The sequence below is a fragment of the Bos taurus genome, chromosome 16, assembly GCF_002263795.3.
Source record: "Bos taurus isolate L1 Dominette 01449 registration number 42190680 breed Hereford chromosome 16, ARS-UCD2.0, whole genome shotgun sequence".
In the NCBI taxonomy this organism is placed as follows: domain Eukaryota; kingdom Metazoa; phylum Chordata; class Mammalia; order Artiodactyla; family Bovidae; genus Bos; species Bos taurus.
In genome coordinates, this window is record NC_037343.1 from 47,341,338 (window position 1) to 47,366,911 (window position 25,574).

General features: G+C 50.9%; 1 protein-coding gene across 10 annotated transcripts in view; it reads left to right on the forward strand.

Annotated features, from left to right (window-relative positions):
- The window catches only part of NPHP4 (nephrocystin 4), a 138,538-nt gene that overhangs the window by 15,969 nt on the left and 96,995 nt on the right, over window positions 1-25,574 (forward strand). For all 10 annotated transcript variants that reach the window (XR_001502085.3, XM_059875745.1, XM_005217171.5 and 7 more), the window contains 4 exons: window positions 523-675; window positions 10,740-10,912; window positions 11,992-12,056; window positions 15,936-16,091. Coding sequence is in view for 9 of the 10 variants with exons in the window: in XM_059875745.1 (XP_059731728.1) it covers window positions 523-675; window positions 10,740-10,912; window positions 11,992-12,056; window positions 15,936-16,091 (547 nt within the window). In the remaining variant the exon portion in view is untranslated. The remainder of the gene's footprint in view (window positions 1-522; window positions 676-10,739; window positions 10,913-11,991; window positions 12,057-15,935; window positions 16,092-25,574) is intronic.

The window sequence follows — 25,574 nt, forward strand, 5'->3', positions numbered from 1 at the left end:
TTTATTTATACCCTGACCCCAACCCACCCAAATAATTCTGACAGGCTGAGGATTTAGAGTTTGTGGTCATATTGGGAATAATTTGGCTGTAAATGGTAAACAAATAACTCCCCCAACCAAAAAAAAAAAAAAAAAACACTCAAGTAAAATAGCCTAAGGAGAGAGAATTTGTTAACTCACTTAAAGACAAACCTATCATTAGCACAAGCTTCAGATGTGGCTTGATCCAGGATCTCATGTGGCATCACCTGAACTTGTTCTTCCTTGGTTCCACATGGTGTCATAGGCGTCTGTCTCCACAGCTTTGGCTTCTTGTGTGGCTTGCTGGTTCTGGGTGGGATTCCAGCCTCCGACTGGCCAAGGGAGGGCCATGGAGAGAGGTAGTCCCTTGGAAGGAAGGGCCTGATACCTAAACCAGGGGATGGATGCTGAGTGGCCCAGTTTCCCCCAAATGGTCCATCAGCATCTGTGGGGAGGCTCTCAACCTTGAGGATCCTTCAAGGCCATCCCTCTGTCTCCCAGGGGGTGCTGGAGCTGCTATCGGAGGTGGGCTGCCACCTGCGCGTGTCTCTCTTCGATGTCACCTATCGGCACTTCTTCGGGAGGACGTGGAGGAGCTCGCCGAGGCCTGCAGAGCCGCTCACCAGGCAGCCGGCCAGGATCGTCTTCAATGAGGTGGGTGCAGTGGCTGGCAGGTGTGCAGGTTCCACCCAGACCTGGGGGTGCCGCCAGTACACCCCAGACTCCAGGAATGCCCCGAGCAGCAGGCCGAGCTCCCACAAAGCTCATTCTGGCAGCCAGCATCTGCTTCCAGACAGAAACTTGTGTGGCAGCCACGTGCCCTGAGTGGATGGTGGCAGGGGGCGGGTGTTGCGGGGGGCGGCATACATGTGGGTCTCGTTGCCTTCATGGAAACTTCCAGCTTTGGCAACAAAGTTAGGAAATTATTGATCTCATCAGATTTCCTCAGTTTTCCTCCTTGTTCACTTTCCCCTTCTTTTTCTTTCTTTTTAGTTTAGGATTTTTTCTTTTTTTTTTAAAGATGAGCAAATTGGGACTTAGAAGTGAGGTGCCTTGCCCAGGTAGAAGGTGGGAGGGCCTGGAGCCTCCACATCTGTCTGCAGACTGCGTGGTTGCCTTGGCATCAGTTGGTGACATGGTCTTGCCCACGCAGCAACCCTGTGTCTGGCTGCCCTGCAGATAGGGTGTCCCATCCTCGTTCAGCTGCACCAAACCCACAAGCGTCTCTTCCAGTGCCTGCCGTCTGCCCGCCACGGGGCCGGGTGCCAAGGTGATGGTGCTGGGTGGATGGGATGGCTGTGGTTCTCACCCTGGACAACTTACAGTCTGCTGGGTGACACACCCAGGCAGGCGGCAGCAAGTGTAGGCGTGGTGAGTTCTCGGAGGAGACCAACAGCCGCTGCCCTGGGGAAGAAGGGGAGACATAAGCAGGTGGTGAAGGAGGGCCTCTGGGAGTTGAGCCTATGGGATGGAGGGAACCGGCCCAGGATAAGTGGAGTGGCAGAAGCTGTGTCCCAGGGTGAGGGGTGGGAGGGCGGCCAAGGGTGGGCTTGGTGGGTAGCTAGCTGGGAGGGGCCTTCCGGAGACAACGGGGTTTTATCAAGAGCTGGAGGTGTCCTAGTGTCTTCTTCCCAGCTGCTCCTTCAAGCTGCACCTGAACGCAGTGGGTCCTGCAGGGAACAGTACTGGAGGGTCGGTGTTGCGTTGATTTTGTCCTTCTCTGCGCAGCGTCAGGGAAGCCCAGTAGGTGGCAGTACAGTGAGTGACGGAGGTGGTGGTGGTGGCCACGGCTGTCCTGGGGATGGTCTCCGTATGTAACCAAACCAAGCGAGCCGCCCTCTCTGTGGGGGATGGTCCTGCCCAGTCATGAAGCCACCAGGCTTCTCTGCACTGGGCTGTCACCCACAGTCAGGATGCTGTGTGCAGCGTGGCTTGATGTTACTGGTCCTTACTGAACATGCAGGAGAGGGGGATGCTGCGCCCAAAGGTTCAGGAAAATTAGATATGGCCATGGGGATATGCGTCCTGGGGACCAGGACCGTGACTGGTGTGTTCCGGCCATCAGACGGCCCATGCTGAACTCCTTAGTCTGGTGTCTGAATCGAGAGAGAGGCTGTGTGTTGTAAACCGCATATGACCGTGGGTGGCTGTTTAGGGTGCTGTCCCAGCTCCTGCACTGAGTCACCTTTGCGCCTCTGTCTTGGGGCGAGCGGTTGGGGGTTGCCAAGGCCTGGCAGGAGTGCGGTGGCCCCAATGTTGCTGGGAGCCTGGCTGAGGTGCCATCTTCCAGGGCTGGGCTGTTTGGATTCTCTTTCTTGAGTGGACAGTCACGCCCTGGAAAGCCTGGCATGGTGACAGATACTACGGTGACTGTGTCCTCTACTGGGGAGTCACCATGGGATGGTTGGCTCCCAGCTTCTTGGGGAGGTTTCAGACCCACCGTTTACTTCTGGAGGTCGGTATATATGTCTCTGTCTTGAAGAGCAGTTGGCAGGTCAGAGGCCGTGAGTGACAGACACCTTGACTGCAGTGATTGTTCTCAAGCCTTGTTTTAACCCTGGTGTTGGAGGGGCCCTGCAGGCTCTGTTGGAAATGCTGCTGTGTCGAGGGGATGGTGATCCCCTGAGTCAGCAGAGGAGCACTCTGCTGCCACTGGGGTCCTAAGATGAACCCTCCTCCTGTGACCTTCCCCATGGCTTTCCTTGTAGCCGCGGTCACTGCCCAGACAGGCCACACACGGAGGGCCTGCTGTTTCCCCGACCAGCTCAGTGGCTGAGAGCCCTGCAGAGTAGAAGGTGCGTTGTAAGAAACGGCCTTCAGAGCTGCTGCTCCACCTTCTGGGCTCATCAAGGGCTCAGCATCCATGCCCGAGAGGGTTCTCAGATATCCCCCAATCCTGGGAGCTGTGGGTCGAGGCCCTTTCAGCTCAGTTCATGTCTGGTCCGAGCTGTGGAAGCTGAGTGCTCCTCAGTCATTTGGGCTCTGCTCAACGGGGCGTGGGGACCAGGGCCATGTGTTAGGGAGGACCATAGTCCTTAACGTTTTCAGAAGAATCTGCACCCTTCAGTTACTGATCTCAGCGAGGCTGGCGCTGGGGAACAGAGCAGTTTTGGTTGGGCCCCGGAATTGCTCAGCCGAGCTGTGTTCAGGTGCTATGCCCCAGGCGGGCAGCAGAGGCCAGTGCTGCCCCAGGAATGGTCCATCCTGATGGGCCGCTTGGCAGCATCCTCCCCACCGGCACTGTCCTCTCGTCCTTGACGTTCAGAGTTTAGTGAACTACAGAGAATCCCCTTTGCCGTGTGTGTGTGTGTGTGTGTGTGTGTGTGTGCATACATGGATGTACATGTGCACATGAAATGTGGAGCGTTCCTGGGGTGGCCTGGATACACGGAGCGTCTGGTTATGGGGTTGTGTCATCTGAGCAAAGCTCTGTGTACACACCTATGGGAATAGAGAGAAACACAATTTGCCCTTTTTAGAGTTGATTCTGAAATTTGGTGAAGATCTTTTTCTGATTTTACTAATCGCCTGGGCTTTTCTGGTTCTACCCTTTGGTTGTGGCTCAGGGGCGATGTGATGGAGGTTACCAGCGGCCAGTAGCAGGGGCCCATCTGGAAATCAAGGTGGTTGTCTGGCCTTTGTGTAGACTCATGAATCAACCATGTGGGCTCTGGGTTTTGACTGAGTTGTCCTTGTAATACACAGCCCCGAAAGAAGATGCTATTTCATTACTTTGCAAACAATGTCCTGTAGGAAAGACCATGGACCAAAGGAGTCCTGCCTTGAGCCAAGCCGGGTGTTTCATTCCGGGAATGATGAATTCCTTACGCCCCTCTCGTCCCAGCCTCCCTGCTCTGCCTGGCGGACCACAGGGCACCAGCTCCAGGCCTCTCAGCTCTGAGCTCAGAACTCTGTGTTCTCCTTCAAGGCTGCCCTCAGTGGAGAGGAATCACCCTTCACTTGCGCTGAGACGGTCGATCATTCTTTCAGCCTCTCAAAAGATATCTTTAAAAAATAATCTGAGAGGCCAAAGCACCATGCAGTTCCTGCACTTTCTTTCTAAGATGGACATAATTCTCCCTTAAATTCTTTCCTTAACTAACCACGCTCAGCCTGCAGTGACAGGCTCATTTTTCCTCCTTTATTTATTTTACTCGAGCCACTGGGTAGGAATCCTAGTGGTTCTTCACAGGTAGCCAGAACCCAGATCAGGGGATGATACCTCCACGGACCGTCTCAGCCCCAGGTGTGGCTGGAGTCTCAGGTGGCTCCCTGGCCTCCTGGGACACAGGGAAGTGGTCTGCTCCCTCTTCCCATCGCCAAGGCCGGGAGAAACAGGCTCCTGAATGTTCTTGTTTGTCAGAGTAATGAGAGGGAAGTGCATGCCTATGCTCAGTCATGTCCAACTCTTTGCGATCCCATGAACTGTAACCCGCCAGGCTCCTCTGTCCATGGGATTCTCCAGGCAAGAATACTGGAGTGGGTTGCCGTGGCCTCTTCCAGGGGATCTACCCTACTCAGGGATCGAACCCAGGTCTCCCGCATTGCAGGCAGATTCTTTACCAGCTGAGCCACCAGGGAAGCCCCAAAATACTGGAGTGGGTAGCCTGTCCCTTCTTATGTCCCCTGCACTGCAGGTGAATTCTTAACCTCAGAGAGGGAGGTGACTCTCCTTTAAAAGTGGAGGCTGTCCATAAGAAAGAATGAAGCAATGCCATTTGCTGCAATGTGAATGAATGTAGAGATGATCATACTGAGTGAAGTAAGTCAGAAAGAGAAAGACAAATACCATATAATATCACTTACATGTGGAACCTAAAATATGGCACAAGTGATCGTATCTATGAAGCAGAAACAGACTCAGACATAGAGAACAGACTTGTGGTTGCCAGGGGGTGTGGGGGGCTGGGGGACGGAAGGACTGGGAGTTTGGGGTTAGCAGATGCAAACTGGTTTATATTTATAGCATAGGAAACTATTAATATATTCACTCTCATGTAATAAACCATCATGGAAAAGAAAAAGAATATACCATCTGATGCAAAGAGCTGACTCAATGGAAAAGACCCTGATGCTGGGAAAGATTGAGGGCAGGAGAAGAGGGCAGCAGAGGATGAGATGGTTGGATGGCGTCATTGACTCGGTGGACAGGAATTTGAGCATAACTCCAAGAGATGGTGAAGGACAGAGGAGCCTGGTCTGCTGCAGTCCATGGGGTCGCAGAGTCCAACATGACTTAGTAACTGAACAACAGCAACAATATATGTATAACTGAATTACTTTGTTATACAGCAGATACTGACACAACATCTGTAAATCAACTCTACTTCAATAAAATTAAAAAACAAGTAGATGCTGTCAAGGAATGTCAGTATATCCAAGTGAAACTCCAGGAGGCTCTGCCCAGTGACTTGGTTAATCGCCAGGTTCCTGAACATGCCCTCCCCTCTCCTTTACCCACTCTCATGTTCCAGGAGCTACTCCTGATGTAAACCATTTGCAAAGCAGGAATCCAGCATGGCTCTGGGCACCATCTCTGCCGAGAGTGCCTGGTCTTAGCTGTGTCACCTAGGAGGATTTCTTTCCTGTCTAGCTCAACAGAAACAACTCCTGGGGACGCTGAACCAGAAATGGGGGCGGGTATAGAAGTGAGTGGATGAATAGGAGAAATGATATCTCTCCTGATGTTTCCATAGGGATTTAGTTGTTTGGTGATTGAACAGTCTACTATGTGGGCTTCCCAGGTGGGGCTAGTGGTAAAGAGTCTGCCTGCCATTACACGAGACTTAAGAGCTGAAGGTTCTATCCCTGGGTCTGGGAGATCTCCTGGAGGAGGGCATGGCACTCCACTCCAGTATTCTTGCCAGGAGAATCCCATGGACAGAGGATCCTGGTGGGCTACAGTCCATGGGGTTGCAAAGAGTTGGTCATGACTGAGCATCTGAGCACATAGACATACATGTGGGGACAGTAGAAAGCTTCGAATTTGTCAGCTTCTGTGTGTTCATCACAGTCTCCTGGGGCTGTCTTTGCTTCAGGTTGTAACTGGGTGTGCTGTTTCTGAATAAGCCCCGCCATCCTTCTCCAGGTGGGAGCAGGACTAGCTTTGGCTGAGGGGGTGGGATCTGATGTAAGGAGGATACGGGCTGAGTTCTGCTCCATCCTTACTCCTGTGGGATCTTGGGCCAGTTGTTTAAACTCTTGACTCTGAATTCATCATCTGTGCCTGATGGACAGCAATGTCCACCTCCTAAGGGTCCGGAGTGTAAGAAGTAGGTTCTTCCCAGACGAGTGCCCAGGGAGCAGTAGGGGCTCACTCAGCAAACACTGGCTGGGGGTCTGCTCTGTGCCAGGCTCTGTTATGTTAGGACCTGAACGTGCCCAGATGGGCGAGATGGTGTGTGGTCATTTCAGCCATGGTGGGGTTTGTGTTGTCACTGTAGATGGGAGCTTGCCAACCCTGGCTCCACAGATACTTTGAGCCAGATAATTCTCTTGGTGCGGGATTGGGTGGGGGACACTGTCTCCAGGGCTGTGTTTTTTTCCTAAGAATAATGCTGGGCCCCACCCTGGATGAGTGGAAGCTTCTGACTGGAATTAGAGATTTTGCATCTCTTGGAGGAGAGTCTTGCTCGGTGGATTCACTGTCCTTGGAGTGGTCAGTCTTGTGGTCGGTCGTGTGCAGCAAACTGTCCTGAGCCTCCAGTGGAAGGCTGAGCTGATGGAGGCTGCAGACGGATATGTGGTGTGTTTACCTTCCTGAAGCCACCCTACTAAAGGTTTACTAAAGAAAATTGTCTGGTGGGGCTTCCCTGGTGGTCCAGGGATTAGGACACCATGTATCCACAGGTTCGATCCCTGGCTGGGGAACTGAGATCCTGCAGGCTGCATGGTGAGGTCAAAGAAGAGGAAAACAAAATTGTTTGGAAGGTACTAGTTTAATTTCTGTGCCTCTCTCCTGGCCTTGTCCTCAGCCTGGGACAGAAGAGCGTGTGTCACTTGGGGCAGGTCGAGCGGCTGTGCAGCCGCGGACGAAGCCTCTACACAAACGCCCGTCTTCATCTGAGGCCCAATTTCAATTCTGTCACGTGTGTGAAAAATGGACCCTCAGCCCTGAGGCAAAATGTCGGCGTGTTTGAAGATGAAGGCATTAAGACAGGAGCATTTCTGTGATTTATTAACCAGTTTATCTTGTCAGGGGGGCACCTTGTCAAGGGCGGATGAGTGAGCTGTGGCATGGGGGGACCAGGGCCCCACTCTTCTGTGTCCCACGGCTTCTCTCTCTGTAATTAGATGGGCTTGACTTCAACTTTTAATCCCGCAGTGGCAGCTGATGCATCTCCAGGCATCTTGCATGGCCGCCGCCAGGCATCCTGACCCTGGAGGGCTTGGTTTTTTAAAACATTTATTTACTTGGCTATGTCGGGTCTTAGCTGCATCATGCAGAGTCTTGCGATGTGGTGCATGGGCTCAGTAGTTGCAGTGTGTGGACTTGGTTGCTCTGTGGCATGTGGAACTGGGTTCTCAGTTCTCTGACCAGGGATCGGATACGTGTCCCCTGAACTGGAAGAATTCTTTACCGCTGGACCACCAGGGAAGTTCCTGGAGGGCTTGTTTGCAGAATTGCTTGATCGTGCTTGGGATGTCTGACCAAGCACACAGGGGTGGGGTGGGGGTAGAGGGCCTGGGTTCTAGGTGACTCGGCTTCTCTGGGGATCCCCGGCCGGGTGCCTAAAGGGTTGAAGCCACAGAGTTGGGTGGTTCATCCCCAGGGCTTTTACTTGCATAGAACTTCCGAGCTGGTTGGCCCTAGGCAGGGTGTGCATTTTCTACCTGCCTAAGCTGACTCTTGAGAGTCCCTTGGACTTCAAGGGGATCAAACCAGTCAATCCTAAGGGAAATCAGCTTTGAATATTCATTGGAAGGACTGATGCTAAAGCTGAAGCTCTAATACTCTGTCCACCTGATGCAAAGAGCCGACTCATGGGGAAAAAAATTGATGCTGGGAAAGACTAAGGGCAGAAGAATAAGGGGGTGACAGAGGATGAGATGGTTGGATCACATCACGGACTCAGTGGACATGAGTTTGAGCAAAGTCTGGGAGATAGTGAAGGATAGGGAAGCCTGGCGTGCTACAGTCTATGGGGTCACAAAGAGCTGGACATGGTTTAGCGACTGAACAACAACAAATTAACCTTTACCTTTGAACTTCTTGAGGGCTAGATTGTATTTCTAGGTTCCTTAGAAATTCTTTCTTTTTTTTTTTTTTGATGTGGACCATTTTTTAAAAAGTCTTTATTGGATTTGTTCCAATATTGATTCTGTTTTATGTTTTGTTTTGTTTGGCTGAGAGACACATGGGATCTTAGCCCTCTGACCAGGGATTGAACTCTCGCCCCTTGCATTGGAAAGCGAAGTCTTAACCACTGGGTCACCAGAGAAGTCCCTAGAATTTCTTTAGTATGTGCGGCGCACTCATTAGAGAGGCAGTAAAGCATTGCTCCTTACCCATGAGTAGTGAGGGGATGAGGCAGTCAGCCCTCGTGTTGCCTTGTAACCTGCTGAGCTTCCAAGGCCGACCCTGCCGGTGAAAGTGGAGTCTCTGGGACAGACCAGAGTGGGGCTCTGTGGTTAGTTTGGTCTCAGAATAATTGTTTGCAGTGGTAAAGGAAAGGGAGAGGCAACAGCCATGAATTGGTAAGTGAAAGTGAAAGTCGCTCAGTCATGTTCGACTCTTTGCGACCCCATGGATGGCTATACAGTCTATGGAATTCTCTAGGCCACAATACTGGAGTGGGTAGCTGTTCCCTTCTCCAGGGGATCTTCCCAACCCAGGGATGAAACCTAGGTCTCCTGCACTGCAGGCAGATTCTTTACAAGCTGAGCCACCAGGGAAGCCCAATTGGTACCTGGGACATGCCCAAAGTAGTTGGTCCTGCTGCCTCCGGGCAAAGGATTTCAAGGTGACCTCTAAGCTGGAGGATTATGGCTGCTCTGCATCAGAGCTGACAATGTTTGTTTCACTGCCAAGAAGAAAAGTGGGTAGTGTCCATAAAACTGATATGCACAGGTGTAAATGTGGGAGGTGAGATAATGACAAACCTGACTTTACGGTGGGGCTTTTAAAAACAGTACTCAAGTCTTGGAGACGGAAGCATAATTCTCTCTTGGTCCAACCACCTGTCAGCTGTAAGTGGTCATTATTTCATCATTTTGCAATAAAAGATAATAGAATAACGATTTATATCTCATGGCTGATGTTTTAATGTGTCTCTCTGTTATCCTGGGCTGACAGTCTGTGATTACAGTAAACGTTTTCTTGGTGACACCGTGGTAATGACTCGTTAATGGGGGATTATTCCAAGTTTAAATCACATTGCTGCAGCCCGGCCTGGCCCGGCCCTGTGTTGGGGGTGGTCTTTGTGCTCAGTTGGTGACCCTACCACCTAGGCTTCGCTCCAACAAGGACGTGGGATTCCAGGGACCCCTCGAGTACAGAGCCTCAGTTCAGTACTGACCTGGACTCCCAGGACGCTTGTTCCCTGAAGATTCTCAAACCCAGTTAGTGCCTCTGTTTCTATTATCTGTGTCTACAACGTTTGTTAGTTTTAGATGAGAGTGACTGCACTGGATTTCAGGAGATTGGAAACAGTGGCAGAAGGAAGGTGTTTCTGTTCCATGTGGCCATGTGCATCTCAGCGACGGGAGCTGGGTTTGACCCGTCTGTGTCGTCTTTCTCACTCCCCACCCCGTGGAGAAGCTACAAGTGGGAAACCTTTTAGTAGCAATTTGAGTATCCTCTGCTTGGCTTGGACCCCCGCCTCACCAAACCTTGTCTTAAATATTCTCAAGGCTATATTTGTTATAAATAAAGATATTTTGTTGTTGTTCAGTCACTAAGTCACGTCTGACTGTCTATGACCCTGTGGACTGCAGCACACCAGGCTTCCCTGTCCTTCACTATCTCCCAGAGTTTGCTCAAAGTCATGTCCATTGAGTCAGTGATACTGTCCAACCATCTCATTCTGGACTGGGGATGACAGAACGAAATCCTCAAGAAATCCCAGGATATTGCTTAGTTAAAACTAAGAACTCAAAAAAAAAAAAGAAAAAAGAAAAAAAAACTAAGAACTCATTCAGATGCAGCCTCATAGTATTTCCACAGGAAACAGGGATTAGAGTCAGTATTGGTGAGTTGTGATTGAAGTTTGGGCGTTGCATGAAAGGGCTCTGTGGATGTGTGGGCAATGTGGGCAGCTCGGTGGACGTGTGGGTGTGGTGGGCAGTTCACTGGATGCATGGGTGCCATGGACTACTTCTATCTTTGGGCTCATGGTCCTGGCAGGTGATAGGGGTGGGGTGCATGGCTGCCCCAACCCCTTTCCTCTCCAGAGGCTCTGATGTCTTTTGGCATCTTTTGTGGGTGAAAAACTCCCACAGGAGAAGCAAGCAGTCTTGCAAGCAGATGCTGGGTGTCCTGGAAGGAGGAGCTGTGACCGCAGTGTCTGTCTCTGAGGGGGTCCCTTCCTGGCCCCTTCTCCTCTCTGGTGCCTGTCAGGGATGCTGCTCCCCACATGGTGTGCTTGCAGCATCGACGTGAGAATGGTGGAGGTGAGGGGTGGAGGTGAGGGGTGGAGGTGAGGAGGGAGCCCGCCCACGTCCCTGAGCTCCCTTCTTGCAGGTCGAGAGCGTTCCCTCCGTCTGCTTCTCTTTGGCAGCCCTTGTATTTTCACACGTCCTTGAACCACCCTCATATTGTGGCCGTGGTGGAGGTGGTCGTTGAAGGCAGAAGACGAGACGGGACCCTCCAGACTCTGTCCTGTGGGTTTGGAATTCTTCGGATCTTCAGCCACAAGCCGGAATCTCCAACTTCCACTTCCCAGGACAAACGGTATCCGCCTCGTTTTCTCAGTTGTTGGGGTTCCCAGCATCTTTCTGTGGTGAATTAACTGCTCGTCCACAGTAGGGAGCTCTGAATTTGTCAGTTTGTGTGTGTTTATCACAGTCTCCTGGGGATGTTTTTGCTTCAGGCTGTAACCGTGTTTGCTGCTGCTGTGTAAGCCCAGCCATCCTTCTCCAGGTGGGAGCAGGACTAGCTTTGGCCAGGCGGGTGGGATCTGACGTAAGGAGGATACGGGCTGAGTCCTGCTCCATCCTTACTCCTGTGGGGTCTTGGGCCAGTTGTTTAAACTCTTGACTCTGAATTCATCATCTGTGCCTGATGGACAGCAGTGTCCACCTCCTAAGGGTCCGGAGTGTAAGAAGTAGGTTCTTCCCAGACGAGCACCCAGGGAGCAGTAGGGGCTCACTCAGCAAACACTGGCTGGGGGTCTGCTCTGTGCCAGGCTCTGTTATGTTAGGACCTGAACGTGCCCAGATGGGCGAGATGGTGTGTGGTCATTTTAGCCGTGGTGGAGTTTGCGTTGTCACTGTAGATGGAGGCTTATCCACCCTGGCTCCATGGACACTTTGGGCTAGGTATGCCTTTGTTACGGGGCTGTCCTGAACAATGTATGGTCTCACAGCCCACGAGATGCCAGTAGCCCCCTCCCTGCCCAGCTGTGACAGCTGAAAACACCTCCAAACTTTGCCAGTTGTCCCGAGGGGGCAAAATCCTCCCTGGTTGGGAACCACCACTCTAGACACATAGCCATAGAAGCCCCTCAAATGTTGTTTCAAATCTTGGGATGTTTTCAGGCACAAGTTGCTTCCCGGGCATTGTTTCCAGTGCTCTTGCTCAGGCTGCATTTGGACCATGCAGTGTATACTCTGGACGAACTTGCCCACCAGCACTGTGGGCTCATGGAGCCGATGCTGTGCTCAGGCATCTCTGTTCCCTGCAGAGGGTGGTGGAAGCTCCCAGAGGGGTGGAGTGGAGGTCCCCACAGGCCTTCCTTTTGAGAAGCATAGCTGGGGTCCTGTGACTGAATGCAAGGTGCTGATGTGCGGCTCACGCGTCTTGTTTTGCAGGCTGAGACTGTATCATGGGAGCCCGCGAGCCCTCCTCCACCCGCTCCTTCAGGACCCCATAGAACGTAAGAGACGCGGCCTGGCCAGGCCTCCACAGCACCTGCTCATGATGTCACTTCCCTGAGTATTAGAGCGTCACCAGCTTGCTCAGGTGTTAATAGATCTGAGGAGTGTGTAATGTGGGCTTGGAGTCTGACATAATTTAAAGACCCGGGGACTTCCGTGGTGGCCCAGTGGTTGGGACTCTGTGCTCACACTGCAGCAGCTGAAGGTTCCATCCCTGATCGGGGAACTTGGATTCTGCATGGCAAGCAGTGCAGCCAAAAAGTAAAAAAAAAAAAAAAGGAAAATTTAAAGACCTGAGACACATGAGCCTGAAGGCAGCACACAGCTTTGTGAGGATGACCCCGTGGGGTCCACCTGGAGGGAGGGCTGCTGGCCCCCTGGCCTCTGGGTAGCAGCTTTGCCCCCGCGTGAGTAGTTGCTGTCTGTCACGGTCACCAGCTGTCCCCGGAAGCCTCTGACCAGAAAGTGCATGGGTCGCCTCCAGCACAGCAAGGTGTCCAGTGGTGCCAATGACAGGGACGTCCTGCAGGAGCGCCTACTCTGTGTGGGCTCAGTGCCGAGCGGCCGCCTTAGGGCAGAGTGGGCTTCCTGCCTGCCTGCCTCTGTGGCTTCTCCTGCCGAGCAGCCAGGGTGCCCCTGGGAGAGACGTGAGCCACCCCCTGGCTGCTGGCTGAGTGGAGGGTAGACGGAGGGGTGCCCAGTGAGGCAGGGGGATGGGCTGACAGGCCATTTCAGGGGTCTGGTGTGGGGCTCTTTTCTGACCTGGGGGATGTGAACAGGGTTCTAGCAGTGGAGGCGGATCTGTTTGGGGCAAGTCGGGGGGTGACTTTCTGTCTCAGAGATGTTGCCTAGATTCCATGGTGGGAACTTGGTGTCTGTTTTCCAGCCTGTGTGAAACCTTGAGCCTACTTCTACTTCCTGAATTTGCTGAAACTCTCATGATAGAGGAACAGTTAGTCAGAAACTTAGCTTTAATGATAAAGACTGGCTTTTAGTGTTAGTTGCTCAGTCGTGTCTGACTTTGTGACCCCATGGACTGTAGCCCGCCAGGCTCCTCTGTCTGTCCATGGAATTCTCCAGGCAAGAATACTGGAGTGGGTCAGTTCTGTTCAGTTCAGTTGCTCAGTCATGTCTGACTCTTTGCAACCCATGGACTGCAGCACACCAGACTTCCCTGTCCATCACTAACTCCTGGAGCTTGCTCAAACTCATGTCCATTGAGTCGGTGTTGCTATCCAACTATCTCGTCCTCTGTCATCCCCTTCTCCTCCCACCATCAACCTTTCCCAGCATCTGGGTCTTTTCCAATGAGTCAGTTCTTCATGTCAGGTGGCCAAAGTATTGGAGTTTCAGCTTCAGTATCAGTCCTTCCAATGAATATTTAGGACTGATATCCTTTAGAATGGACTGGTTTGATCTCCTTGCGGTCCAAGGGACTCTCAAGAGTCTTCTCCAACAACACAGTTCAAAAGCATCAATTCTTCGGCGCTTAGCTTTCTTTATAGTCCAACTCTCGCATCCATACATGACTACTGGAAAAGCCATAGCTTTGACTAGATGGACCTTTGTTGGTAAAGTAATGTCTTTGCTTTTTTAATAAGCTGTCTAGATTGGTCATAGCTTTTCTTCCAAGGAGCAAGCGTCTTTTAATTTCACAGCTGCAGTCACCATCTGCAGTGATTTTGGAACCCTAGAAAATAAAGTCTGTCACTGTTTCCATCGTTTCCCCATCTATTTGCCATGAAGTGATGGGACCAGATGCCATGATCTTAGTTTTTTAAATGTTGAGTTTTAAGCCAGATTTTTTACTCTCCTCTTTAACTTTCATCAAGAGTCTCTTTAGTTCTTCTTCGCTTTCTGCCATAAGGGTGGTGTCATCTGCATATCTGAGGTTATTGATATTTCTCTCGGCAATCTTGATTCCAGCTTGTGCTTTGTCCAGCCGTGCATTTCTCATTATATACTCTGTATATAAGTTAAATAAGCAGGGTGACAATATACAGCCTTGATGTACTGGAGTTGGTAGTCATTCCCTTCTCCAGGGTTTCTTCTCAACCCAGGGATCAAACCAGTGTTTTCCACATTGCAGGCAGATTCTTTACTGTCTGAGCCACGAGGGAAACCCTTTTAGGTTATTTCCCAATTGAATTTAATTATTGACTTGCCAGAATTTTCTCTCCTGAAGTATCCTTAGATTCAGCAACTGTTAAACAGCAAGCACCCCCCAACCCAGGTCCATTCTAGGACCATGGTTCTGGTGGAGGCTATGGATGTGTGAGGGGCCTGAGGAGGGACAGCTGCAGACTGACAGCTCATCCTCTCAGGGTGCATTTCTAAAAATGTGGGGTATTTTTCTTGACTGGGTGATGCATTCCCATAATCCAGAATTCAAAGTATGAAACAGTGTGAGAAGGTTCAGATGAGGTCTCCTTACTCCTGTGCTCAGCTCCTCGCCTACATCACAGGTGATTTCCTCTCTGGGGTCTTGTGGGTCCTTCCGGGTCCTCTGATAACACACAAGTGAATGTGCATGCCCGTGGTCTTGTTTTTGCCCCTGTCAAGTCGTCTCAGACCTTTATTTTTCCCCTTAACTGTTTATCTTGGAGGGTGTTTCATGTCAGCACTAGGAAGCATGCTCACTCTTTTTACCACTGGGTGGTGTTTAGTTGAATTGCTGTTTGTGATTGAACTGCCCCCCGCCAAGCAGACACTTGGAGCTGTTCTGTAGGAGCAGAGGGTTGAAGGTACAGTGAACATCTGCCCTTTTGTGAATGTGCACGTGGATCTGTAGGGTAAATTCCTGGAAGTGGGATTGCTGGTCTGGGGGCCCTTCCCTGTGCAGTTTTGTATTATTTCCCCTGTTTGTCCTCCATGGAGGTTGTACCAATGTGCTCTCCAGCCAGCCATGTAGCAGAGTGTCTTTTAGGGCATTTAACATCTTACAGTAAGCAGATCACATGTGTGGAATGGTCAGATAGTAAACATACAATTTTTTTTAGGGCATTTAACATCTTACAGTAAGCAGATCACATGTGTGGAATGGTCAGATAGTAAACATACAATTTTCAATAATACAGTTTTATTTTCTAATGAATGCACAATTTAGTTCTTATGAGAACACTTAGGGCGCCTCAGGAGGTGGTGGGTCCCCTGTCAGTGGAGGAAATCAAACAGTAGCAAGATGCACCATTTGGTGGCCATGTGTTGAGGGCGTGTCTGTGTCCCCTCAACCCCAGGCCCTGTGGTCCTGCGCCCAGTTTCTGCTGACACCTTCCCTCCACCTCCCCTGAGAACTCTAAGCTGTTCCCAGCGGTTCCTTTCTGAGGACGCTCTCCTTCTTCCCACTTCCCCAGCATGTTATCCAAACCTTCCTTGGGGTTCGGATCCCATTCTCCCATGTGTTACGGGTGTCAGTGGGCTTGTATCTTAGTCACCGCAGACTTGTGTCCTCTTTGAGGACAGGACTCTGTCTTAGAGGTTGCTGGCTGCCCAGCACCTAGTCCTGCTGCTTTGTGGGGCTTAGTGAATGTGAGGCTGAGATTGAAGAAGAGATATTCTTGTCAGAACGCCCTCCAGGGTCCCTCTGATCATGGGAGCAAGCCATACCTGACTACACTGCTCAGGGGAAGAGGTGAGTTGAGAGATTCTATTATGTCAGATCAGAAACAAGTGTCTCTTTCATTGTAGTTTTACCAAAGAGAGGTATTAAGGGTTGATTCTTTTTTGCTCTTGGCTGAATGAACAGAGCAATTCCCCTCTCTCCCTAGAAAAATACTTTTCCTGTTTGTCTGGCTCTTTTCCAAGATGCTCGGCTTATTGGCCCATGTGACTGAAGGTGCGTTGGTTTCAGCTGTCACAGGAGGTGTTTTCTCCCCCAGAGAACAAGCACATGACCCTCATTGAGAACTGCAGCCTGCAGTACACGCTGAGGCCACACCCGCTCCTGGAGCCCGTGTTCCACCTTCTTCCCGAGAACTTGCTGGTGTCCGGTCTGCAGCAGATACCTGGCCTCCTTCCAGCTCACGGGGAATCAGGTGAGGACTCTTCTGTTTCTGGTCACTTGATGAGTCTCTGTTAGGTCAGATCTTGAAGGAACTGGGCTGCATGGGGTGAGCGCTGGTTGGGTCCCTCCGGCTAACAGCCCGGTGGTGGTGGGGGAGAAGAAGCGGGGAGTGGGGAGGAGGAGGGGGGCTGTGTCGTCTCACTGGCATTCCCTTCCTGAACACACCTCGCATCCCTTGGGTCCTCTGTGCCTTCTCTCCTCCTCATAAGACAGATAGCTCATGTCTTTACGACCATGACCAGGAAAACCACTGTTGCTGGGTCCCACCCGTGCTGGACCGCCCTATCAGTGGCTTGGTTATTGTGGCAAAATAGGTATAACGTAAAACTTGCTATTTTAGCCGTTTCTAAGTGTGCAGCTCAGTGGCATTGAGTCCACTCGCATCGTTGTGCGGCCATCCCCCATCCATCTCCAGAGCCTTTTCATCTTCCCCAACTGAGACTGTCCACTGAATTCCAGTTCCCCACCTCTCTGCTCCCTCTGCCCCCGCTTCTAGCCTCTGCCGCCACCATTCTGCTCTCTGTCCCTGTGAACTGACTCACCATTCTGCTCTCTGTCCCCGTGCACTGACTCACCATTCTGCTCTCTGTCCCTGTGAACTGACTCACCATTCTGCTCTCTGTCCCTGTGAACTGACTCACCATTCTGCTCTCTGTCCCCGTGAACTGACTCACCATTCTGCTCTCTGTCCCTGTGAACTGACTCACCATTCTGCTCTCTGTCCCCGTGCACTGCCTCCTTTAGCGACCTCACAGAAGTGGAGTCCTGCACTATTGGTCCTTCCGTGACTGGTTTATTTCACTCGGCATAATGTCCTCAAGGTTCATCTGTGTTGTTGCGTGTGTCACAATTCCCTTGCTTATTAAGGCTGAATGGTTCCCCATCGTATGGAAGGACCACCTTTTGTTTATCCTTTTACCTGTCCACTGACATTGGGCTGGTCCACCTTTCGACTTGCGAGTGAAGCTGCTTGATTACTTTGGAACTGAAATCCATGGGACAGGCTCAGGGCTGTGTCTTGGTGTGATTTAGGAGTTGATTCTCCTGGTGGATAAAGGTCAGCCCTTCAACCATGAATCCCTTTAGGGGCTGATCTGCATTTAGGGTCTACTGATGGGCCACAACTCCTTGGCCTCCTGCTCCTTCCGAGCACTTCTGGGGGCTTTTTTTCTGGCTGTCTGGAAGAATCTAGGAGAAGGGACTATACCAGCCTTTCCCACCTGGTGCTCCTGGAGCCTCTGTTCTCTGGGAGCTGGCTCCCTGCTCCATCCAGGAGAGGTAGGATGTGGCTTTGGGTGTGAGCAGCGGGGAGGAGAGCTAGGAGGTGCCGAGTGTTTGGCTCAGAACAGAAACACCCAGGACCCAAAGAGGAGGCTCAGCTCCAGGAAGGAGTGTGTGTCTCAGCAACGACGTCCATGCACGTGGCCTGGGTGCTGGGGTCTAGGCTGGGCTGCAGACCTTGTCATCTGAGGTCACGAACTCCTGGGATGGGTGCACAGTGGTCCATCCTGAGCTCATTGTTTCTCAAACATCTCAGAGACAAGATGCTGATACATGAGAAATGACCAGTTAACCATGAACAGGAGCATGTTCTTGTGTGTATGTGTGTGTGTGTGTGTGTGTGGAGGCGGGCTCCAGGTTTGGATCGGTCCTAGGTCACTGAGCCCTAACCCCCTCCCTGCAGCCCCCCATAAGCAGTCATATTGCCCCCCGTGATGCCCCCGTGTTTACCCCAGAGGGAGGAGTAGTAAGAATTACAGGCTGGAGAGAGCACCTCCTGATCATGCTGCTACTCCAGCCCTGCCTACCTGCCTACTGGTCAGGGAGGAGCTGTCACCGCCCCTCCGCCCCATCACCCACTGGGATCGCGCAGGTATTAGGTACCCAGGTGCACACCTGCAGAAGTCAGTGGATGAGTCTTTCTGACCTGGGATTCTGAGTGTTTAAGCAGAATGTTCTTGGGGCCTGATGTGCATGCATCACCAGTGGGGGTCAGTAGAACTGCAGCTAAAGCATGAAGATACAGAAGCGGAGTGTGGACCTGCTTCTGTGTCCCTCCTGGGAGGTGCAGGAGAAGCTCAGGGGTCCAGACAGGCCCCGTGTTTGTTCTCAGCGTCTCAGGTCAGGCTGGAAGGGTAAAGGGCTGCGTCATGGAGAAGAGTTCTGGATTCAAGGAGCTCGAGTCCAGCTCCCGACCCTGAGTTTGCGTTTTTGGACGAGCTGAGCCCCCTTGGCCTTCGGTTTGCCTCTGATGTGGAATGGCAGGCACTGGGGCCTTTGAGGGATGCAGGTGGTGTCTGTAAAATGGCAAAAATGGAGAACAATTTATGTTGTTGTTTAGAAACAAATGGCCAGAATGCGCTCTAGCAGGTGGGCGGGAGCTGCCTTCAGTGGGCAGGAGCTGTGCTCACTCCTCTGAGGGAGAGGGGACCAGGGCAGCCTCCCCTCCAGTCCCCAGCCCACCTGGGAGCAGAGACCCTCTTGCTCAGCCCCCATGCGCAGCCTCCCAGGCACCCAGCCTGCTTTCTGACGGTGGTTATTGTTTCTGTTACAAATTCCGCCCAGGATCTCATGGGCTTTTGTGACTCACTCTTGAAAGAGTTGTTTTGCAGGATAGTGTTTTATGGCCCTGAAGGGCCCAGGCAGGGGCTGGTGCTGGCCTCAGTGGTGGGAATCACTTGTCTAACTTGCCGAGGGCTTGGTTTTATTTTGATATCATGATGGGACTCAGCTGTTTGTTCATTTGTAAAATACCGCAGTGTGGGAGAAGTGAGTTGCTTTCACTGTTTTATTTTTTTAAATTTTTAATTGGAGGATAATTGCTTTACAATGTTGTATTAGTTTCTGCCATACAGCATTGTAAGTCAGCCATAAGTGTATACATATCCCATGCCTCTTGAGCCTCCCTCCGACTCCATCCCATCCCTCTCCGTAGTCACAGAGCACCGGACTGGGCTCCCTGTGTTACACAGCAGCTTCCCATTATCTGTTTATTTTACACATGGTAGCGGATATAGCAGTGGCACTCCAGTCCAGTACTCTTGCCTGGAAAATCCCATGGACGGAGGAGCCTGGTGGGCTGCAGGCCATGGAGTCACTAAGAGTCGGATACGACTGAGCGACTTCACTTTCACTTTTCACTTTCATGCATTGGAGAAGGAAATGGCAACCCACTCCAGTGTTCTTGCCTGGAGAATCCCAGGGATGGGGGAGCCTGGTGGGCTGCCGTCTGTGGGGTCGCACAGAGTTGGACACGACTGAAGCGACTTAGCAGCAGCAGCAGCAGCAGCAGATATATGTCAGTGCTAGGAGTGGGTTGTTTTCGATTGAAATGTGGATGGAGGTCACTGTAGGGTCACATGTGGTTTTCATAAATGTGGTAGCTGCAGGAGGTTTGGCTGGCAGGGGTGGTGAGGCGGTGCCTGGAGCACTGTGCTGGGCAGTCAGGGCAGGGGCTCACTGCTGCCCACTGCCCTGCGGGGCCCTCGTGCTGTCAGTCATCTCTCATCTCCTGCTTGGCCTGGCTCGCTGCCCTCTGCTCCCCAGGAACCCATCCTGCCCCCCTCCTGTATCTCGAGCATCGGCATGCCAACTCTGTGCTGGTGCGGGGCTGTCCCCGGGCTGACCTGCCAGCTCACTGACCCCAGCCCTGCTTCCTCATCTATTAAACTGAGCTAGGCAGAGCTTTCCCAAGAACTGACCACGTGGTGGCCCCTCTTGGCTGGTGTGTCCTCGGGCTGGCCCTCCACCTGCTGAGGTGCTTCCCCAGCCCCAAACTGCTGATGCTGCACTTCTACAAACAACATATGGGTCCCAGGCCTGAGCACCTTGTGTACTGATGGGGTTCTTCCACCAGGCTTCCCAGGCTGAGCTGACTGCCCACCCTCTGGAGGTGTGCTACGTGTCTTCTAAGTTCCTGGATAGTGACTTCGAACCCCTGTGATGAGGGAGTGACCAGGGACAGGGCCATGCTCCCTGAGGCTGCTGTGGGTCAGGGGCCAGCGTGCTACAGCTTCGATTCTGGCCCTTTGCTGAGGACAGTTAAAATGACAGAATTAATCTTTATCCAATAAATTCATAAAACTAAAAGTTTTCCCTTCCAACCTCACTCCCCAGAGATAACTGCTGCTAGTAGGTTGGTATATGCGTTTTATATACTAATTGATTCACTGACGACTCAACACGTGTTTGTAGAGTAGACCCTGTGGGCGGCAGGCCCCGTGCTGGGCTGAGGGTGCATCCCTGTGCTCACAGTATAGAGTCAGTGCATCCTTCCTGGATGAGGGCCAGCCTCAAGTCCAACCTCGGTCCTCACAGGCCATAGGAGGTGTTTCAGAGCAAACCTGGGGCTTCTCACGTGGCCCAGTGGTAAAGAACCTGCCTGCCAATCAGGAGACGTGGGAGATGGAGGTTTGATCCCTGGGTTGGGAAGATTCCCCTGGAAGAGGAAGTGGCAGCCCACTCCAGTATTCTTGCCTGGGAAATCCCGTGGACAGCGGAGCCTGGAGGGCTACAGTCGTGCTGAGTATGCATGCCATCTAGAGCAAATGTGGATTAGCTCAAGTTCACTTTCTGCTGCTGCTGCTACTGCTAAGTCACTTCAGTCGTGTCCGACTCTGTGTGACCCCATAAACCGCAGCCTTCCAGGCTCCCCTATCCCTGGGATTCTCCAGGCAAGAACACTGGAGTTGGGTAGTTCACTTACATTCCTGCCTAAATTGTTCCTAAATTTCATTTACATTCTATTGCTGTTGTTGCCACGTTCTGTCTTGGGAGGTGTGTTCTGGTGAATGAAACACCCTGGGCAGGGGAGCTGTATCCCTGAGAGCCTGAGGTCCTCGGGTGGGGGCGTGTTACCAAGCGCGTCCTTGAAGGATAGGATGTCTCTAGGGAGGGGTTCTCACCGTCCAGTTTTCTCTGCGCTGTGTTCGGAAGAGTCTCAGGAGAAAAGGCATCATTCAGAAGTAGGAGCAGGGCTGCTGTTGGGAGTTGCGTCTCCACCCAAAGACGTGGCAGCGGATGACTGAAAACCCACTCATTTACAGTGCACGGGGGTCAACAGTCCCTCTGCCGGGGGTCAGCCCTGCCGAGGTCCCCTGTGTCTGTGCTGGCTACTGGTGCTGGTTGAAGGAGGGAATGACCATGTCAGGCAGTGAAGCTGTGCCCGTGGGTGGTGTTGGCATGCTGGGGAAGCGCCCCAAGGCCCGAGGTGGTGAGCAGGCTCTGTTCTGGCCCCATATGACCACTCTGAGCCTCTGCCATGGCCGGTCTTCTCTGTAAAATGGGGGCATTGTGAGGACCTGCCCGGAGAGATGTGTATGGGGATCAAGTGAAATGGGTCAGTAAAGCCCTGCCCTGGCCACATGGGGTGTGCCTGGCAAGGGTGAGTGGCTGCTCCTTGGTCTGGAATCTTCTGTCTTGAGTTGAGTTGGGTTGGCTCCTTTGTCACGGCTCCCCTGTGACTGCACAGGGCATCTGGGAGGTCTGATCTGTCTTGTGTCAGAGGGCCCCTCAGAACTGTACTTTCTTTGGTTGTGGCTTCTGGAAGTTTGCAGAACAAGTCTGGCCAAGCCAGGCTCAGAACTGGGCCCCTTGCACTGGGAAAGGCAATGGGTCAGCTCTGGGTTTCCTTCTGTTTCCATCTCACCTGAAGATGGCGGGGAGGGGAGTGCTGGCTGGTGGCTGTTGTCACTGTCCCAGTGCTTGTTGACCAGGGAGTGACCTCTGGCTTGGGGGCCCCGCAGACCCTTTGAGGGAGCAGCCCTCAGGGAAGGGCACTTGTTTCCCATTCATGCTTCCATGGAAACAAGACTTGGTGTTGGGGGGCATGAGCTGGTAACCTGCTGGGGTGTATCTTTGGGGTTGGGTGATTTTGCTGCTCGGCACGGATTGTTAGGGAGAGGATGCCAGTTGTAGTCTGTATGTCCTCCTTCCGTGGATTCAGTGGGTGCCCCCAGGATGCTCTCTGCACCAGAGGTTGGGGTGTGTCTGGGGGTTCTGGCTCCCTGGACTGAGTGATGGAAGCCCAGGTGGGAGGCAGGATGGTATGGTCTCACTGGCGTTAAGGCTGAGAGCACGGGGCGGCTCCGAGTGTGGGGTGGGGGGGAAGGTGGGGGTCTCGCAGGAGCACAGGGAGCTCAGAGATCACTGCCATCTCCCTCTGGGGTGGAGGTCGTGGCCACCTTACCTGGAGCCCCTCCCCCCTTCTGTGACTGCCCACGGAGCCCTGGGCCACTTGACCATGAACACCTCTTTTGGTCAAGAGTTTAATTGTGATCAAGAGCTGAGGGGTTGTTTGGTAACCAGCATATGAGCTGTCTGGGCTCTAAAGCAGCGAGCACACGCCAGCGACAGGGTCCTGTGGATCAAGGTCACAGAAGAAGACAGCGGTTGTGTGTTAAAAACGCTGAAATCACTGGAGGGGAATGTGTCCTACCCTATGATGTAGACACATGAATTAACTTGCAGAATGTGAATGATATGCAGTCTGCAAAAATAAGGGGGTGACAGGCTTCTTTTATGTGTCCCCCCTTCCCTCTGCTCCCTCTCTGCACCCTCACCTCCTGATGCTCTGGTCCTGCCAGCATTACCCCTTCCCCCACTCAGCTCCCAGAGGGACCCGCTGCCTGGCCATTTTCTGCTGTGTTCCCTGAAATCCTGCATAGATGATTCATGTGCTTCCTATGGGTGGAGGCACCTTGAGTTCCTGCCTATTGCTGGGAGAGGGGTCCCTTTCCCATGCCCGCCTCCCCTCTGGGCCCCCTCTCTCTCCTTCTGTCTCTGACTGAGGCTCCCACCTCAGGATGTGCTTCGGACACTCACTTGACCATTTTATGAAAGGTTGCACTTTGTATATTTCTGCATGTTTTTTAACATCATGGTAAAATACACATGTCATAAAATGTGTTTTTCTAACTATTTTTCAACACGTGGTTCAGAAGCATTAAGCACATTCACATCGTTGAGCAACCCCGCGTCTCCAGAACGCTCTCATCTTGCAGAACTAGACTCTGCAGACATGCTAACTCCCCACCCCTGCCCCAGCCCCTGGCAGCCCCCATTCTACGTTCTGTCTTGGAATTTGATGACTTTGGGCACCTCATATAAATGGAATTACGCAGTACTTGTCTTTTTGTGACTGGCTCATCTCACTCAGCATAATGTCATCAAGTTTCATCCATGTTGTAACATACGTCAGCGTCTCCTTCCTCTTCTAAAGTGAAAGTGAAAGTGTGAGTCGCTCAGTCATGTCCAACTCTCTGCAACCCTATGGCCTGTGGCCCGCCAGGCTCCTCTGTCCATGGGATTCTCCAGGCAAGAATACTGGAGTGGGCTGTCACTCCCTTCTCCAGGAGATCTTCCCACCCAGGGATTGAACCTGGGTGTCCTGCATTTCAGGTGGATTCTTTGCCTCCTGAGCCACCAGGGAAGGATGATACTGTGTTGTGTGGATGGACCACAGTTTGTTTGTCTTTCTTTCACTTCCTGATGGGCATTGGGTGTTTCCACCTTTTGTCTACTGTGAATAAGGATAGCTGTACTTTTAAATTGGGTCTGATTCATCAACTGACCTGCTTTAAACACTTAAAAATATGATGAAAGGAGTACATAAACTTTCTCAGAAGTATCAAACCTTAGTGTGTATTTGTGATGGGAAAGGTATAGAAAACCATAAAAAGGGGAATAAAGTAATATATGATTACTGTCTACAGATGTACATGTATAGGCCACCATCAAAAAGTACAAATGATAAATGCTGGAGAAGATATGAGAAAAGGGAGCCCTCTTATACTGTTGGTGAGAACGTAAATTAATGCGGCCACTGTGGAAAACAGTATGGAGGTTCCTCAGAAAACTAAAAATAGAGTTGCCACATGATCTGGAAATCCCACTCCTGGGCGTATGTCTGGAAAACACGAAAACTCTAGTTGGAAAGGATACATCACCCCAGTGTTCATTGCAGCACTATTTACAATAGCCAAGACATGGAAGTAAGCTAAATGTCCATCAAGAGATGAATGGATAAAGAAGACATGGTATAAAAAATACAATGGGATATTACTCAGCCATAAAAAGGAGGAAATAATGCCATTTGCAGCAACATGGATGGACCTAGAGATGATCACACCAAGTGACGTAGATCAGAGAAAGACGAATGTCATGTGACTTTTCTTATATGTGAAATCAAACAAAATGATACAAATGAACTTGTTTACAAAACAGAAATAGACTCACAGACATAGAAAACAGACTTATGGTTAGCAGAGGGGAAAGCTGGGGGAGGATAAATTGGGAATTTGGGATCAAAAAATACACACTACTATATATAAAATAGATAAACAACAAGGACCTACTATGCAGACTAGGAAACTTCAATATCTTGAGATAATGTATAATGGAAAAGAATCCGAAAAAGAATATATATATCTGAATCACCTTTCTGTGATTCAGATATATGTATTGAATCACAGTGAATTACTCTGAAAACACTGAAAATCAATTATACTTCAGTTAAAAAAAACCAAACAAAAACAGAGTACTACTCCAAGAAAAAAGATAAATGTGTATATATGCAAATGTATCAGTTCAGTTCAATCACTCAGTTGTGTCTGACTCCTTGTGACCCCATGGACTACAGCACACCAGGCTTCCCTGTCAGTGACCAACTCCCAGACCTTGCTCAAACTCATGTTCATCGAGTCAGTGATGCCATCCAACCATCTCATCCTCTGTCATCCCCTTCTGTTGGTGATGCCATACAACCATCTCATCCTCTGCCATTCCCTTCTCCTTCTGTCTTCAGTCTTTCCCAGCATCAAGGTCTTTTCCAGTGAGTAAGTTCATCACGTCGGGTGGTCAAAGTATTGTAGCTTCAGCTTCAGCATCAGTCCTTCCAGTGAATATTCTGGACTGATCGATTTCCTGGTTTGATCTCCTTGCAGTCCAAAGGACTCTCAAGAGTCTTCTCCAATACCATAGTTCAAATGCATCAATTCTTTGGCGCTCAGCTTTCTTTATGGTCCAACTCTCACATTCATACATGACTACTGAAAAAACCATAGCTTTTAGACCTTTGTCGGCAAAGTGATGTCTCAAAATGCATATATTTTAAGTAATCTTGTCATCAAATGGACTAATAATATGCAGTTTTATATGTTGTTATATGTTGTTCTTTTCACCTACAATGTCATGATTATTTTTGATTATTAAATATTCTTTTTTGTTTGTTTTTATTTCCTTCTTTCTTTTTTTGTTTTTTGATTTCCTTTTAAATAATCTCTGACAATATGATTTTTTTCTCATTTTATATGGATGAGCAAGAGATTATTTAACATTCTCATATTCTTGAACATCTGGTGGTTTCTTACTTTTGTCTGTTATAAATAATGTTCTAATGAGTATTCTTGCAAATAAAGCTTTGCTTCCATCTTTGATTATTTAGAGTCAGACACGA